Source organism: Serinus canaria, chromosome 7 (assembly GCF_022539315.1).
Source record: "Serinus canaria isolate serCan28SL12 chromosome 7, serCan2020, whole genome shotgun sequence".
NCBI lineage: Eukaryota > Metazoa > Chordata > Aves > Passeriformes > Fringillidae > Serinus > Serinus canaria.
This window is the reverse complement of record NC_066321.1, coordinates 20,977,945-20,994,787: the sequence shown is the minus strand read 5'-3', so window position 1 is coordinate 20,994,787 and position 16,843 is coordinate 20,977,945. Positions and strand designations below refer to the sequence as shown.

Below are 16,843 nucleotides of genomic sequence, written 5' to 3'. Positions count from 1 at the left end.
TTGAATGGTTCCCATCTGATGTAATGTGCTGCTAATTCAATCCAGAGCAATCTCTACAGAGCAGACTTACTACAGAAGTCACTGGCTAAAGATTCTTTAATAGCAGGCCAGTAGAAGAGAATTGGAGTTTCTTGGTTTTGTTTCTAGCCCTCAGTTGGGATACCTGCTGGTGTTAGGTTATGTGCTACCAAATCCATGTAGGTGATGGTAACTTGCCATATTTCAGACCTGAAAATATTTTGCTGTTTTGACAGAGGTAATCTGCAATCTGTTGTTTTAGTTGTAGCATAGGCTCCAGGAAAGCCTGTCACCATGGAAGGAAGGAGAGAGATGTTACTGTATTTCACTGACTTAATTGTTGGAAGGCATGGGATACCACAGTTTATAGAGAATATCTATAGAGATAGGTGCAAAGTTCTCTGTTTATTCTGAGCTGGCCAAATGTTGCCTCTTTCTAGTATTCTTAAGACATTCTATTAATGTTAGTATGTGGGTGACACTTTGTTCATATTTCAAAATATGATGTTATGAGATATCAGAATTTCCACAAACTTACACGTTTAAATCATTGATCTTCTCTTAAACTTGTACTGGATTCTTAAAAAATACAGTGCTCAGTAGAAAAACATTTTCTTTCTAACACCATTTCTCTAGTAGGGCAAATGCTTCAATAAAACAAAACAAAAAAAAATCATAAATTTTACAGTATTCATGGAATTTTAAGAAAGGATCTGGAATTACAAGCAGTTGTACCTGCTGAAATTGGACACTTTGTAACTTAAGATTAAGAAATAGTTTTAAATAGAATATGTTATATTACAGTTTTAATAGATTTCCCCAAAAGTTGAAGGAAGTATTTTTCAACAGGCAGTCAGTAAAATGCTCTGAGGTTGTCAGTAACTACTGGGTGTATTAAATACAGCTGAACTTACACATTACTGTTCTTCATAGTGGCTGTTTGCAATAAAGGAAGAACATCAAATTTTTAAGCAGTCTTTTACTGCAAAGTAGCATGCTGTAGTAGTTATCTTGCATATTTCTACATAAATATTCTTTACATGTAACCTTAAGCTTCTTAGTCTTTTGCACATCATTAGGATGCTTCAGCAAAGGTCTTGGTCTTTCTCTAATTACCCATAGGAAGGATTGCAGAGGTGAGTATTTGTAAAGACCATGAATTAGTGGAGGCATAACAAGCTATTTAAAAATGAATAGGGACAGAGAACACCAGAATTTTTTAAGTGGAAAGATGCTTGTGTTCCAGTTGTTCCCTATTTTCCTTCATGTGTCATCATTACTCTTCTGGCACTACCAGCTTCAGTTTATGGCCTTCCACTCATCTGTTTGTGGGCACAGCTCACTACAGATTAGCCTTTCTGCTTACTTCTCCATACAGTTGACCATCCCTCCCTTTCTGGGATCTTATGTAAACCTCATTGCTATTGTCATGATTGCAGAAATTTATCCCCTGTTTTTAGGTGTATGCATAGGTCACTGTTGAAAGCCTGTAAAAAGCAACACCTGATTAAGAGTTGGAGTTCCTGTTTCCAAAGTGGAAGTAACTGCTTGTATAAATGATTAATCATTCAAGGGAGCATGATAGAATATTTCTTTTCTTTTTCTTCTTTATTTTCTGCTTTCAGAGATTGAAAGCAGCCTTGACCCAGCAGCACCCTCAGGTAACAAATGGAGATACTGCCAAGGGACATGCAAGTGGGTTGGTTAGGACTCAGTCAGAGGAACCACGACCACAGTCACTCCAACAGCCTGCAACTTCAACAACTGAAACACCGGTATGACAGGACTGGGCATGTGCTTCCTACCTCCTCCTTTTATTTTACAAACACATTTATTTTTTCTATACTCTTGATTTGTAAAATAGAGATTAACAGACTCCTCTTTTAGACTCCTCTTTTAGACTCCTCTTTTAGCTCTATAGCAGTAAAATGTTTACAGGTCTTACGTGTTCTTAAATGCTTCTAAAATCTATTATCCAAGATAATGATTTCAGAGTCAGGTGGTATCTGTCTGCTCAAATTTAGAACTAAGTCCTGATTTCTGAAGATCATTGTTAGGAGATTCTGTGGTAGCTGAAGTTTTTACAGCTGGTCAATATATTTTTTTTAAAAAAAAGTGGTTTTATTTTGTGTTTCTGTTGCATCTGTTTTATGTTTATTATATTTTATATCATAAATGTGCTTAAAATTTTTTTTATTGCATGCTTATGTTTGTTATCATGCTTATGTTAGTTTGCTTGAAGGCTCTTTTCTGGGCTGTCACAGGAAGAGTTTCAGCTGTGTCATTAAGGGTACTTCATCATCTCAGGCTCTGGAAGGAGGCTTCTGGTTTTAGATGTGATTTGTTGTATTTTGGGGACAATAGATGAGAACAGGGGAGTAAAAGACAAAACCTCTGAACCTCAGACTGGAAGTGGGCATGCTGCTGGAGGAAAGATACACTTCGTGGTGAATCCTGGAGGACTGCAGCTGTTCTATGTCTAAAAACCTCTTGGAATGTGTTTTCAAACTGCTTATAAAAATATCAAAGAGTTATTTTCAGAATTTGTAGTGTAATATTAATTTTATAAAAGCTACACTCTTTGCCCAGAACTGACAGGACTTATCTGCAGTGAAAGCCTCAGATTCTTACCCTGGCTAGTGAAATCAAATAATGTATCAAAGCAGATATGTTTGGAACAGAACAGGGGAGAAAGTGACCCATTGTAAAAGGATCCCTTTCTTAAAGCTGCTGTTTCCTCATACTGCCTTGAGGTTTTCTAAAGAATATTTTCAAAGTATCACATAGCAGAATTTTCAAGATGAAAATTGCTGTTTGATTGTCTTGGAGTTATTTTACAATTAGTATTAATCAAAAATAGCAAGTGTTTCATTCTTAAAACACTGATTTGAGTTCCCAGGGGTTTTTTATTCTTGGCTCATTAGAATTAATGCCAAATTGATATGCCAGCTGGTATGTGTTTGGGGTTTTTAATTTAAAAATAAAACTTTCTTGCTGTGTGAGACTGAACGTGGAGATGCACCTGTGAACGTCATGTGGGCAATTATGTTCTGGCTATCTTATCTCCTTAAAGGATTTTAAGACCATGATATTGATTAAATTTCATTGAATCTTTGTCTAGGGTCTGTATACAACTGTGAAATGAGTAAAATGTATAATTTCAAGTATTGAAGTATTTTGATACTGTCATGTAATGTGGGTAGATTAAGGGAAATTGTTACTCAGTGGTGGGGAACACATGAATGAGTAGGAAATTGCTGTCTGGAGATCCCAGGATCAGGGAGTCTCAGCACTGCCAGCATTTGTCAAACAGCTTCTGTGTAGTGGGCATAAGCAATTGTGTCATTTTTCAGTTGTGACTAGGTGTGTGGGAAGAGTCAAAAATAGAAAATTCATTTCCTACTAAATGGAGCTTGAAAGATATTTTGGATGCAATACGTTAATGTAAGATGATCAGGAGAGTAAGTATGGGTAAAAGTTTTAAAAATATCACTGTGGAGTTAAATGGGCACAGCTTTAAAAAAAAAATAAGTGTGTCACCTGAATGTATTTAGAAATGCCCTGAATGCTTTTCTCAAGAGGTGCTGGCTGTTTGTACCAGAACTGTGGGTTAAGTCATGGCTGTTTTCAGGCATCACCAGCTCAGCCTACGCCACAGACACCAAATACAGGCGGTCGGCGAAGAAGAGCTGCCAATGAAGACCCTGATGAGAAAAGGAGAAAGTTCTTGGAGAGAAACAGGGCTGCTGCTTCCAGGTGCCGGCAGAAACGGAAAGTCTGGGTGCAGTCATTGGAGAAAAAAGCTGAGGACCTGAGCTCACTAAATGGCCAGTTACAGGTATACCTTTTATTTCGAGGAAAAATTAATACATTTTGTTTGTTCTGACACAGTGATCCGTGATCAGTGGACCTTAAAACTTAGCATGAAATCAGAAATATAAATGGTTTTTGTAACTGGTGGCTCAGCTCGGGCTTAAAACTCAGAACTAGTTGCATATAGCAGTAAAATTAGAGGATAAGAGCATACTCATATTTCAAGATGTGTAAATTTAAAGATCATACCCTTTTATCCTTTGTTCCACTTGAAGTAACTTTCAGGCTATGATACTAAACGAAGATGACAAGATGTGTTGGAATAAACACTTATGAGCAAAGTAATAGTCTTTGCTCATAAGTGTTATAGTCTTATCTTGAACACATCTTGCTCTTAATTTGTACCATGGCCTGGGTTATTTGAGTAAGTTTTGGGCTTATTTCTTTTGGATCTTTTCAACTTCACGTTTTTTCCTTTAAAGTGAATGTAATGCTCATGAAAGGTGCCAGGTTGTTATCAGTGGATACTGAGGGCCTCTTTTGCCCAGAGGATGGGTACAGCAGTGCACTGCAAATTTTTACCAGCAGCACCTAAATCCTATAGAGATGAAGTGTGCTGTAAGAGGGTAGAGCCCGTGTATGTTGCAGGTCATTTTTCCACTTCATCTGATCTCAGAAAGTCATCGTGGAATGTACTTTTTCCCCACAGAACAATCCATGACCCTTTTGTTTAAACTGCTATTATATGTTAAAGCATACTTTCCTAATGTTTTCCAGCAGCACATAAAAAATTGGCAGAAATTGTTTTCAAAATAAAAATTCTAAAAGCTTTGCTTTGAAAGTTGCTGAAAGGAAAAGCTATGAAGCATTCATTTAGAAAATGCCATAAGACTTATTTTGATACATTTAAGTGTCACTTGTTTTTCTTCATCAGAGCTGTTCACTGAGTCAGATTCACAGATCATCATCTTCCTATGAAAACTCACCTGTCATGCTGTTTGGTATATGAAACATCACAATTTGATCAACAGGAAAGTGGGGCATGTTGAGGTTATTTTTTATCATGTTATCAAAGTTACAGTGTATCAGTCATCTTCTTGTTCGGGTCTTTAGAAATACTCAGCATCACAGACCCTGAAATGTAAAAGATTCCTGCCTAAGCACACACCCTGAAATGGTTTCCTGTGTTCCAAGAATCATGACACTCTCCACAAGCATTAGTCAAATTTCTTGCAAATATGTATTCTTCTCACACCTGTTCACAGTCTTTAGACATACTCATTTAATGTACAGTCCTCAATTAAGTCCATTAATTACATAATTATATGTAGCACTGTAGGTTAAATAATCAAAGGAGAATGAAAAAAATCAGCCATAATTCAGTATTTAGTGAAAGTAATGTTTGATATCATGAGAACAGCCTTTCACATATATATACTGTACACCAAGTTTTATAACAAAAAAATCACCCAAGTACCATAAACAAAATGTTTCCAAGTGTTAATTCAGTAACAGTGAATTCAAGAAAGATTTTCTTACAGTCTACCGAAACCAAAACTGTTAACTGTAAAGAACAGAAAAACTTGAAAGTTGAATATCAAAAAAATAATTACCCTGTGCTTTATGTGGAAACATTAATCAATCCTATATTTCCATAATAATAACTTGACACAGCTGATCAGCAGAGTGGGCAGTAATGACCCATGATTACTTACTTTATATTTAATAGAAAATTTAATAAGTTTGGAGTTTTGCCTTAATGCAGGTTGAGTAGTTCATATTTAGTTCAATGTGTAAGTGGCCTGCTCAGCTAAAGTTACCAAGATGTCACAGTTCCAAGAGCAGGTTCATAGCAGAATGCCTGCATTGCATTGCTGCATGTAACACTTCTGACTCTGTTCAGTGCTGCCTCTGCTCTCTCATAATGCCTGTGTCAGAGGTTCCCATGTCAGTGGGAAGGGTTGTAAGACTGCTCACTAACAGTACATAGCAATTTTGAAGAGGTTTCCTTGGTTGATGTCTTTATTTTTTTCTGTATATTAACTTCTATCAAGTTCTTTGAAATGTTTGAAGGTAACTTCATTTTGAAGCAGTATTTTTCAAATATTTGCTTAAGGGTAAATTTCCATCCAGCCTGTGTCAGTTCTGTGCAGCTGCCTGCATGGTATCAAGATTTGTGGCTCCTTAGTAAATAACATGGTGAACTAAGGGCAGACAGAGCTGGAGGCAGTAGTCCTGTGCTTTCTTAACAGCCTAAGGTTTCAGGACATGTAATGCCACCTGGTAAAGAATTTGTGGGCTTTTGGTTGGGTTTCTATCATTGCAAACCTTTTTGTTTGCAGTCACATTTTTCTTTTATTACAAATGTCTGTGAAGTCAGATTTTTGGCATCTTCCAGCTTTTGCTTTTAATAAAAAGTTTCTAAAGGGTATTCTACACATAAAAGGACTGAATAGAAAAGGAGACCTTAAGAGGATTTTGCAGGTATAAAGGCTTGACATTTGTTGTCTTCTAAATGGAGAGGGAACACAAAAAAGGAGCTTTTCTTTGAACAGTTTGATATTTTAGTTACTTAGAGTAATTAAACCTAATAAGTTTTCTTCTGGAAAAATTGTTTTCTTTTAGAATGCTTTAACTTGTAATTCATCTCATCTCTGGCTGCATTGCCTTATTTCTTGCTTGCAAGTAAATAGGTTGAGTTTCTTGTAGTTGATTTTGCAGATAATTTTAGACGCAATCTAGATTTCTTCTGTTGTTTTTTTTTTCCTTTAACTTGCTTCTAAATGCAGAAACATAAGCATTTACTAAATAATTGTCACATGTGTGGGGTATTACGATATTATGCAAAGGTTCTTATACTTGAAGTATTTTCAAGTGTTAATAGAAAAGATTTATATTCAAAATAAAATAACCCATGAAAAACACATATTGTGTCCAGATATGGGGATCACAAAGCATAACAGATAATTTGATTCATAAATATTTTTCTACTCTACAAAGTAAAAATGGGTCTATCAAAATGCCACACCATTCTTAATTTGGATTGTCACATGCAATGCACTTACGTAGCACTCATCTCTAGTCACCAAGCTGCTTTCCAGGGAAGGTGAGGATTGCAACTCTCCAGTTTACAAATGGGCACGTTGAAGCACAAAGCAGTGAAATGACCTTGCTCAAGGTCACCCTTGGAAAGGGTGGAAAGGCAGAGTCTGGAAATGAATGCAGGCCCTGGATTGTGCAGGTGCTGTCTCTTAGCGACTGTGCTTTAGCGACACAAGCTGACGTCTCCGGATTTTGTCATTATTATCAATGATTGCTTCAGAGGCCATGTTTATGTATGGCTGCCAAAATAAAAATCAGTCTGAAGATCAACCAGTATTTGCTAAATTATTTTCCACTACGTGAGATTTTCTTTTTTGAAGTCCAGGTACAAATACAGTCACTAAAAAATTATTCTGCATTGGCTTTTTGGATTTTCTTATCTGTTTTTCCCTTTTTTTAATGTTGGCTGTGACATTTGTTAAAATGTGTGGAGCTAAATGTAGGTTTACTCTGATTAGAATTCATCACAAAACCTTCCAGAAGAGTCTCACAGTAGCTGGATCATGTGAATGAGACTATATGTAGACTCTGCATCTGCAAACTGAAAACATACGTTATATTTTTTTAAAAAACCCAAGCATTTCCCAGTAAATGTAATAAAGCTAGCCAAGTTTCAGCTAATACTTGCATTTTCTAAGGTAAAATAAATATATATATATATATTTGCAGTATATACCAAATTGAAACTGCTTGTGTTTCAGCTACCCCTAAATGAACAACTGAAAATCCTATAAAACTTAATGCTTACCTTCAAAACGTGTGTAGTTTGAGCCTGGTAAAGTACATAACTTTCTTCTCCTTTAGAATGAAGTCACCCTGCTGAGAAATGAAGTGGCACAGCTGAAACAGCTTCTTCTGGCTCATAAAGATTGCCCTGTAACTGCCATGCAGAAGAAATCTGGCTATCATAGTGAGTAATGTTCCATTACCTATAGCCTGAGGCTGCATCAGTGAAATACTGCCAAAATGAACCGAATGAGCATTAAAATTGAGAAGTGCAGTTCTAATATTACATATATTACATTGAAGATCTTTTTTTTATAATCTCTAAGTTATTGGAAGACAGGAAATATGACGTGATATTTAAAAATATATGTTTAAGTTAAAATGGAATTGTTGCATAACATTGAAAGGTTTATGTTGGTTTAATGAATGCATATGATAATTAGCATTTAAGGACTATCAGTTACTACACCTGCTTTGAAAAATATAATTAAAGTATTAAGAGCACACGATAAACCATTTTTTATACTTAATACAGTGAAAGGTCCTTGTGGGTGTTTTTCCTTCATTGTAATGAGATTTCAGTGGAGGTACTATAACAGCTGTCCTCATTTACCATAACATGCAGGATCAGTCAAGCCATTAAAATAATCAGATGCAGGTTCATGGCTCCTACTGTACAATGTCTTCTAGTTTGTTTTGATATCCACATTAAATGACTTCTTTTCTATAGAGAGGGTATTTTTGAAGACAGTTCTAGTATTGAGGAGAATACTGACGCTGTCAATAGAAATATTTTCTAATCCATATTTTTATTTTTAATTGTTCTATTTACTTTTCATCTTTCCAGCATTTTAAAGGTTAATTATGCTTTCCTGACTTGTAGCTTCCTTTTTGGCTGTGATACACAGTGCCAGAACCAGCTGCTGCTGCTGTAGAATAAATGGCCAATTTTGTCCATTGTACACAAATTTGTTACAAATAACTGAGCTGGGAATGCATTAGGCAACATTCATAATATATAACCCACAGCTTTCATTTTTATGATTTAGTGATATTTCAAGATATTTGTAAATGTGAAGATTGTTTCTGCCATATGTAGCCACTTCATTTTAATTTGCCAGTGTCAGTAATTCAGGAGAATAAAGGAACATTTTGTACTGCATGCAAACAGATCCTCAGGTGCTTGCGATAAAACTTAATAGCCACCATCTTTACTTGTAGTCATTGTAAGCAATTTCATCAGAATGGGCAATATTTTTTAATTTAAAAGATTCAGGAGATTTAGCAACTCTGTATTGCCATATATATTTAGAATACTGATTTTGTCAGTTTTGAGCTTATAAATCTTGGTCCTTTGATCTCCAGTCATTTTGACAAGACAGAAAATAGCATCTTGGAGTAAATTGGAATGGTATAGAAATACGTTTGGGATTTATATTAACAATGATTGCTGCAGGGATGAGGCCATTATGGCTCCCATCTGACAGAACAACATAATTTCATAGAGAAGCTACTGGGGGATGGCATTATGCATGCAGGGTTTTTAACAAAAAAAAACCCCACACAAAAGACAAACCATAGGTTCCTTAAATTTTGATGTTTGGAGGATTCACGTTCCTGAATTAGGATGTAAAATATTTCATCGTAAGTGATAAACTGTCAAAGTGATTCCATGCCAAGGATTTCTTTGTTGAAGGATTAGTGAATGGCCTGTCTAGTAGTGCTTGTTTTCAGCCCTTAGTAAAGGACTATGCTTCTGATTCACTAAAGAATACAAAATGAATCAGACCTAAAATCCTAATCAGTGGCAAAAGCCTACATTTTAGAGGAAAACAGTATTGAGCAAGGAAATTGGAAGCATAGCTCAGTTTCTTCAAAAGTCTGTTGAAAGTAAAAGCTTAACATGAATGATAGTTGTAATGCCATCCCTCTGAAAGGATTTTGTCACATTATCTCTGCATGAATATTGTTAGGAAAGTATGTTGGCTAAGTGACATATCCACAGTACAGTTTATGAGAGAAAAAAATGGTTTCAGTCAATGTGTTCATGAAAATGGTGTTCCTTTAAAGTGTATTTAAATAAACATATTACATTCATCAAATAATCAAAGTTGAATTGCTTCAGAAATGTAGTGAGTGGTTTAACAGTCTTGTCTCTGGAAGAAATTGAAGACCCCAGCTTAAAGAGCTCCTGCAGTGCTGAATATTGTGCACTGCATAGAACACGTTTTAACAGCCAAGTCCACAATTTGATGGCTTTTCATGCATTATGCCTTTAAATAGGAACAAATAATCTATCACTTGGCCTTTACTTTTACATATCTTTAAAGATCTTTTGCATGTCCCAGACACAATTTTTTTCTCAGGCCAAGTGAAAAGCACAGCTGTGCATGTAGCCCTTTCTCCTAAAATTGTTTTCATCATCAGTAATTTTCCTTCTTTTAAAGTCTTGTTCCTGCTTCAAAAGAGGGTGTCATCAGGACAGAGAAACCAGAAAAATGGATATTTTACTTTGAGTCAGCCAGCTTAAACTTTTTAATTTTCCAGACAAAGATGCTTTTGGTTCTGACTGCATCTTCACCTATGGATTGAGAAAGTGCTCTGTATACAAAATATCTAGATGCTGTTAATTTATTGTTCATGTTGTCTTCTATACTAGATAATTTCTAAAAGTCTCCTACAATACTCCCTGTATTTTGTTGGGATTTTTCTGGGCTTGTAGTAGGACAAAGGTAAAAACTAGTGAGAAGAAAATGAGTTGTGGTATTGAGAGTTTTCTTTTTAAAGGGAGAAAGAGTATTTTAGGTATTTTTTCATATTTTTCACAAGGACATCTTAATGTTCAAGAGCATTTTTTCAAAACAGAATATAAAGATAGATAGAGGCTGCAGTGTAGGGGGTGTGAAAGGGCTGTTTGTGTTCTTTCTGTAGCTAGTTTTAAAAAAAAAGATGGAAGGTGACTAACCAGTTTCAGATCTTGAATGATTTGAACCTCTCAGACCACTGTGTTCCTGCAGCCTGTTCAGGACAGGTAATGCTGCTTTAGTGCCTGCAGGGGATAGTCACAAAGGACAACTCCCTGGAAAAAAGCATTTCTAGGCTTAGGTCCCTCTGTAGTCCTTGAATGGCCTGATGAGAATTGCCATGAGACTTCTTCCTTGTTAGTGATTATCAGGGGAGTGAAAGGAATTCAGGATCATGTCAGTGCTTGTGTACTCACTCCTGTTTTGGTGTAGGTGGGTTTTTTCTTCTGCAGACTGAAATGCCTCCCTCTTTGTTTGTGCTTACCTTACTGAAAGCTATTGATAAGCAATGCTTACTGTGGTGCTAACACAGTTGGTAAGAAGCAAATAGCAGCAATGTTTGGCTACTTCAAAAGGGTACTTTTTAGTATATCCTCAAAAGTCTGTGCCTGTTTTGGTGCTCTTTAAATCTTTCTTATAGCCCAGTCTAGCCCACATTGTGTTCCATATCCATAGTGGCTTGCTCCTCATGACACAGCCTGTCTAGCAGCTATGTAGCCTTCATGAAAGTTCATGTGATGTAGCTCTGTAAACTGTCAGCCTCCTAATATACAGCAAACATTATTTCTATGAATTAATTTCTGATTTGGAGTGTGCATTTTCCTTGATTTGAGGCAAAGCTGAGAAAGCCATTGAAAAACTAAGAACTAAAATACTTTTTTTTTTTTTTAATTGTTAGCTACTGTATGATTGGTGGTCATCTCTGAACTCATAACTGTTTCTTGCATTGCTTGTAGGATCTTCCAGAGCCCATCAGAGTCAGAAAACCAGGCCTGTCTCATATTCTATACCACTGTGATATTATTACAGACATTTCTTTTGAGTTCAGAAATATGTGTTAAGGAAGACAGAACAGTGGAAGACCTTCCTTTTCTGGCTGAAAGATAGTGGTGTATTTCAACTTCTTCTTTGTTTCTGGCTCGTAGCATTTAAAACTAACCATTTTTATTGAGAATGAGGAGGTTTTGGACAACCCAGACATTGGGAATCAGCAAAAGAAGCTGATAGGAAGATTGAGATTCATAGGAGAATAGCAGCAGTTCTGAAGAGGAGGAGCAGGTGTTACAGCAGAGAGACTGTATTTGATACATGGCATCCCACTTGCTGCCATTTCGTTCTGTCTGAGGAAAAATTATGCTGCTCTCATAATTAGTAATGGAGTATTTTTCAGGAAGTGGCACTAGGATTTCTATTTTTAACAGAGTTTGCTCCTTCTTGCTTGATTTTATATGAGATCTTGTAGGTCTTGCTAGAGGTATGGTAAAGATTATATCCTGTTGAATACTTCTAACTAAATGGACACTTTTTCATATTCTTTCTGTTCTTGAATGGACAAACTCTCCTATGGGTCACAAATGCGTTTTGGAAATACCTTCATTTTCTTGCTGTATAGTTATCATGAAACCTTTGGCTATACAGTACTTGTCAGCAGATCTAGTTCAGTGTCACCAATATCTCTCTCCTTTAATGTTTGAATGGTCTGTTTTACAAAGTGCAGGATCTGTATAACAGTTGGCCTTGTGGATCAGAGCATTCTAACTTCCAAGCTATTTTGTCCGTGCTCTTTTAGTGAAGTTGTAGGAGAGATTGCTGCCTTGCTCCTGTAGTATTTCTTAGTAAAAAATTTAGCAGTTTCTTTGCTTACCCATCCTTTTTGACCTTACCATTCTTTTCTAGAAGCAGTCAATAATAGAATAGTTTTGAAGAGGAGTTTGTTCTTAGTATGCATAGGGCTGCTCCAAGATCTTTATATTGGGGTCTTGACTTGCTAAGTTAGTAATTTTTCTTACCCATAGCAAGCATGTCATATAAACCTCAGTAAAACATAAGCTTTATTTCACTATTGATTTTTCACACTTAATGTTCCTTTTAGTTGCTGCTGTTAGCCTGGCTTTTTGTGGAAATGAGGACATGGTACCACTGCATTGCTTGTCTCCCCATGTTAGTGTCATCCTTTCCCATTATTTCTCTGAGACACTTCTGACCTTGTAGGCCAATCTCAGGCAAATCTGAAAGGGATTGCAAAGACAGGACTAGAGAAGATCAAGCTTTGTTCCATTGCTTTGTCCCACGCAATAGTTCGTGCCTGCTTCTGGCTATGTTTGTATCATGGTAGTCAGCAGTAGTTTAAAAGGGACTTCCAGTATTCCCCCTGGGTACTGGTTTTGGTCTGTTTATAAAACTGGTGTGAAAAGTACTTGAAGACATTAAGTAGCAAAAGTGATACAAAAAAGTTATAATGAACACAGTGATAATCTTTTTGCACAGTGATAATTTTTTTAACCTGCTTACCCTCTGCCATGGGAAAAAATTATGTAATTCTGTGGCTAATTCACTTTGGTTATGTGGAAAACACCTAAAATACTCAGAAAATATTTTTTAAACCAGTTTTAACAATTTTAAAACCTATCAAGACGCCTTTGTAAAGTTATGGAACTGAAAACTTGTGTAAGCATTGTCCAGTAAATGGAGTAAGTAATATTTTTTCAGATGTCTTACTCATGATGGCAAATATTTATTACTGAATGTAGAATTACTCTTGTTTGATTACCAAGCAGACACAATAAATAGCATTTTGTAGTCTGTGAATAATGCTTACTGATGTGAGCACACATCATTAGAATAAGGCGTAGTACCTACTGGCTGATTTACTAGGCAGGAAATGTTAATCATGGCCTCGAAGATGTGAAAATACTCTGGTTTCCTGAATAGCCCATACTGCAGTCTGGTTTTTCTGCTTAGAAAGTAGTATTTTCTTTTTAAAAAAATGGAAATAAGCTTGTTTTGCAATTTGTGCTGCATTACCGCACGAGTGTTAGTTATTTTGGGGGTGCTTGCTGTGACTGGGAGGAGGTGTTGTGCTTCCGGGCCAGAATAAAGGAGTTGTTGTCGTTCAGCTGCAGATAAAGACGACAGCTCTGAGGACATCTCGGTGCCCAGCAGCCCGCACACAGAAGCGATCCAGCACAGCTCCGTCAGCACTTCCAATGGTGTCAGCTCTACGTCCAAGGCGGAGGCGGTGGCCACCTCGGTGCTCACGCAGATGGCGGACCAGAGCACGGAGCCCGTGCTGTCCCAGATCGTCCTGGCGCCTCCCTCCCAGGCCCAGCCATCGGGAAGTTGATTAAAAACTTGCGTTGCATCAGTTCCTTAGATACACATCTGTGACTTTAAAGGGAAACCAACAACAGACCAGTCTCCATCTAGGAGAAATTGTAGCTTAAAATGATTCATTTTGAAAAATCCAACTTAAATTTGGCTTTAACGATTGGCAGGTGGAAATAAGACAGAACACCAGTTCTAGTCTCTTTGCGAAAGACTTTTTTTTTTAAGTATTAGTTTTACTAGTTATTTTTTGTGCTTAATGTGTAAAGTGTGTGTACAGTACAATGTGGTTTATTTCATTTTTAATTTGGTATTATTTTAACAAACATTGGGGTGAATTACTGAAGGTCATCCCCAAGACTGTGATAGGAATATTATGTGACATTTTTATACCAAAGTTCTGCATAGTCCCTATTGACTTTGTAAAGTTAGCAAGGTCATAAAGCACTAGGCAAGAGAAAGACAGTAACAGTAAATTTGCTTTTAGTCTTTTTGCCTTTTTGTTGTTTTGCACATTATGAGAGGAAGAATATTGGAAGAAAAACATTTGGGTTTTTTATGTATAGCATTTCGGTTGGCTTTTAACTGTTGGGGTCTTTAATTTGTTTAATAGGGCCAGTACAGTATATGAGATACAGTACTTATGCACATACCAATCCTAGATGAGGATCATTACTAAATAGATTTGATTTTTTTTTTTTTTTTCCCAATTGATGTCAGGTGGGGTTTTTCCCCACTCCAACACTTGATTCTGGTGGGAGGAGAGCTTTAATTCTCCAGTCAGAATAGATATCTATAACCACCCCTTGTTGCTAGGCTGAAACCAGTAAGCATATTGTAAAATACAGGGTTATCAAGTATGGAATACTTGTTATTCCAAAGTAGGTGGATATTTTGTGGATTTTTGAGTCGCAGACTAAGGAGTTTACTCATGGTTTTGGATGCCAGAAAAGCCTAAAATCCTTCTCCAGACAACTCGACTTTTTTTTGTCATTGTCTTGTATTTGCAAGCTAACTTGTACTTAATTCTTGTGTAAGCACTGTCATCTTTTAGTAGCAAAAATTTTGATACCTTTCTTGTGGAAAAAAAAAATCAGTATCTACCGTATCTTGGAAACAATGTAATTATAATGTGGTGTGTGTGGTGTGTGTGTGAGAATGGTTCAGTAGTTAATGCCAGCAGTCTTTTGCTTGAATGTTTAAAGATGCCTTCAATGTGATGCTGGCTGATAGGTGATTGCAGTTTTAAAATGTTATTTACTGTGCGAACTTGGATAACTAACATTCCATGATGTAGTTTGTTTCTGATGAGATGATTGTAGGTACACTTTTTCTCATTATCCAATCATCTGTAGGATACTGAGTTTTTTAAATGTGCCATTATCTATTTTGATTCTGTACTCATGTTCAAAATACAGTACAATATTTTACAATAGATTAAGTTGTTTTAAAAAAAGTAGATGTGTGCTTTCAGGTCGGAAAACTTTGTATAATAGCAAAAACAGATGCATAGTAGCAACTGGCAGTAAAGCAGGATTCCATTATGTATATAACAAAAGATTTAATGCATTTATAATGGGTTGTGTAGTTCATTTGCTCTTCCTTCTCCACACTATACCATGCATTTTTTAAGTGTCAGTGCCATCAGATTTCTATTTGGTTCAGTTTTAAATCTAAAAATGTAATTGATTCACAGGAAAATATAATTTCTGCAATATATATACAACCATACTGTAATGAAAACTGGACAAAGAAGTATCTAAGTCATATATGTATCATTGCAGGGCTTTAAGCATGAAAATATTAGGGAATTTAAATATTTTGTATTTTAAAACTAAGAAAGTTGTGTTGATAACCTCATGTGTTTAAAAGTCTTACTTTCCCAATTTCAAGATCAAAAGCTGTAACAGTTACTGAACGTTTCCAGGATGCTTAAATACAATGGACCTCTTGTGAGAAAGAAATGAATTGCAAAGGCACAAAATGTGAATTCTGCAAGAAAGCTCTCCAGTCACTTTTCATTGTAGGTTTGGTGGACTAGATGCGGCCTCATTGATCATACTATAATTTGCCCTCCTAAACACAAAGGCTTTTAAATCATATCGTGGAGTTTTTTTATAACAAAACTGTTGCGCTTGTAAAATAAGTCTACATAAGTGTATAGGAGATGTGTAAACAGTTAATGAATTTACCAGTGGGGCTGGAAAAAGAACCATTAAAATCTGTGTTCAGCAAATAGAGAAAAGGTATTAGCCGTACTACCACGGATTCTGTTTTGAGACGTTGTCACACTACTTCTGTACTTAGCATTTTGGGTCTTTACATTTGACATGTTTCACAAACTGTACTGTTTTCTTTTATGTGCAGTTTGCATGAGTAAATCATCAAAGAGAATAAAATCTATCTTTAAGTTATGTTCCTATTTTAATGAAATTATAATTGTTCTAAAAGGCCGCACTGTCTTCAGACTTGTTTCTTCATCCTTGCAATTATCAGCGTTTTTCTGGAAGTCATTACTGTAGTGTCAAAGTAATGTTATGTAAATGAGAACATGTATGTTTATTGAGAAAATAAGGTAAATACGAAGCTGAGCTCCAGCAGCTGCTGAGGAACAAGCATTGTATCATTAGTTCCAGGAGCCCAAGGTAATCCACAGATAAATGAGTTCATAAACATAGCTTGGTGATCCCAGATGTTGCTCAGCCATTCCTGGTTGCCCTGAGTTCCCCAGCAAAAGCACTGTGTGTAATCAGAATTTCCACCTAACTTCCAGTTATTTTAATCTTATTCCAATATACATGAAGCCAGAAATAACTGCTGTAATCAAATAAATGGCTCACAGTTGTGCTGTCAAGGGTTCAGAAAAAATCATGCCCTCACACCTGATGTTCAGAATAGTAAAAACGGTTTGGGCTTATTTATGGATGTTGGAAACCTGCGTGGAATGGCACATTCTGTTATCATTTGAAAAGCTGGTGCCAGAGCCCCAGTATGGAGGCTTTGGAGAAAACTAAAGAGTGAAGTTGCTGTGTGTCTGCATTTGTTCTGTGTTTGGA

The 16,843-nt window shown here is 36.3% G+C and overlaps 1 protein-coding gene across 6 annotated transcripts in view; it reads left to right on the top strand.

The window, feature by feature from the left end:
- ATF2 (activating transcription factor 2) overlaps positions 1-16,241 on the top strand; it is a 43,722-nt gene extending 27,481 nt beyond the window's left edge. For all 6 annotated transcript variants that reach the window (XM_030241921.2, XM_030241918.2, XM_050976652.1 and 3 more), the window contains 4 exons: positions 1,644-1,793; positions 3,650-3,856; positions 7,738-7,843; positions 13,580-16,241. In XM_030241921.2, coding sequence (XP_030097781.1) covers positions 1,644-1,793; positions 3,650-3,856; positions 7,738-7,843; positions 13,580-13,806 — 690 coding nt within the window. In that variant the 3' untranslated portion in view covers positions 13,807-16,241. The remainder of the gene's footprint in view (positions 1-1,643; positions 1,794-3,649; positions 3,857-7,737; positions 7,844-13,579) is intronic.
- The last annotated feature ends 602 nt before the right edge of the window (positions 16,242-16,843 follow it).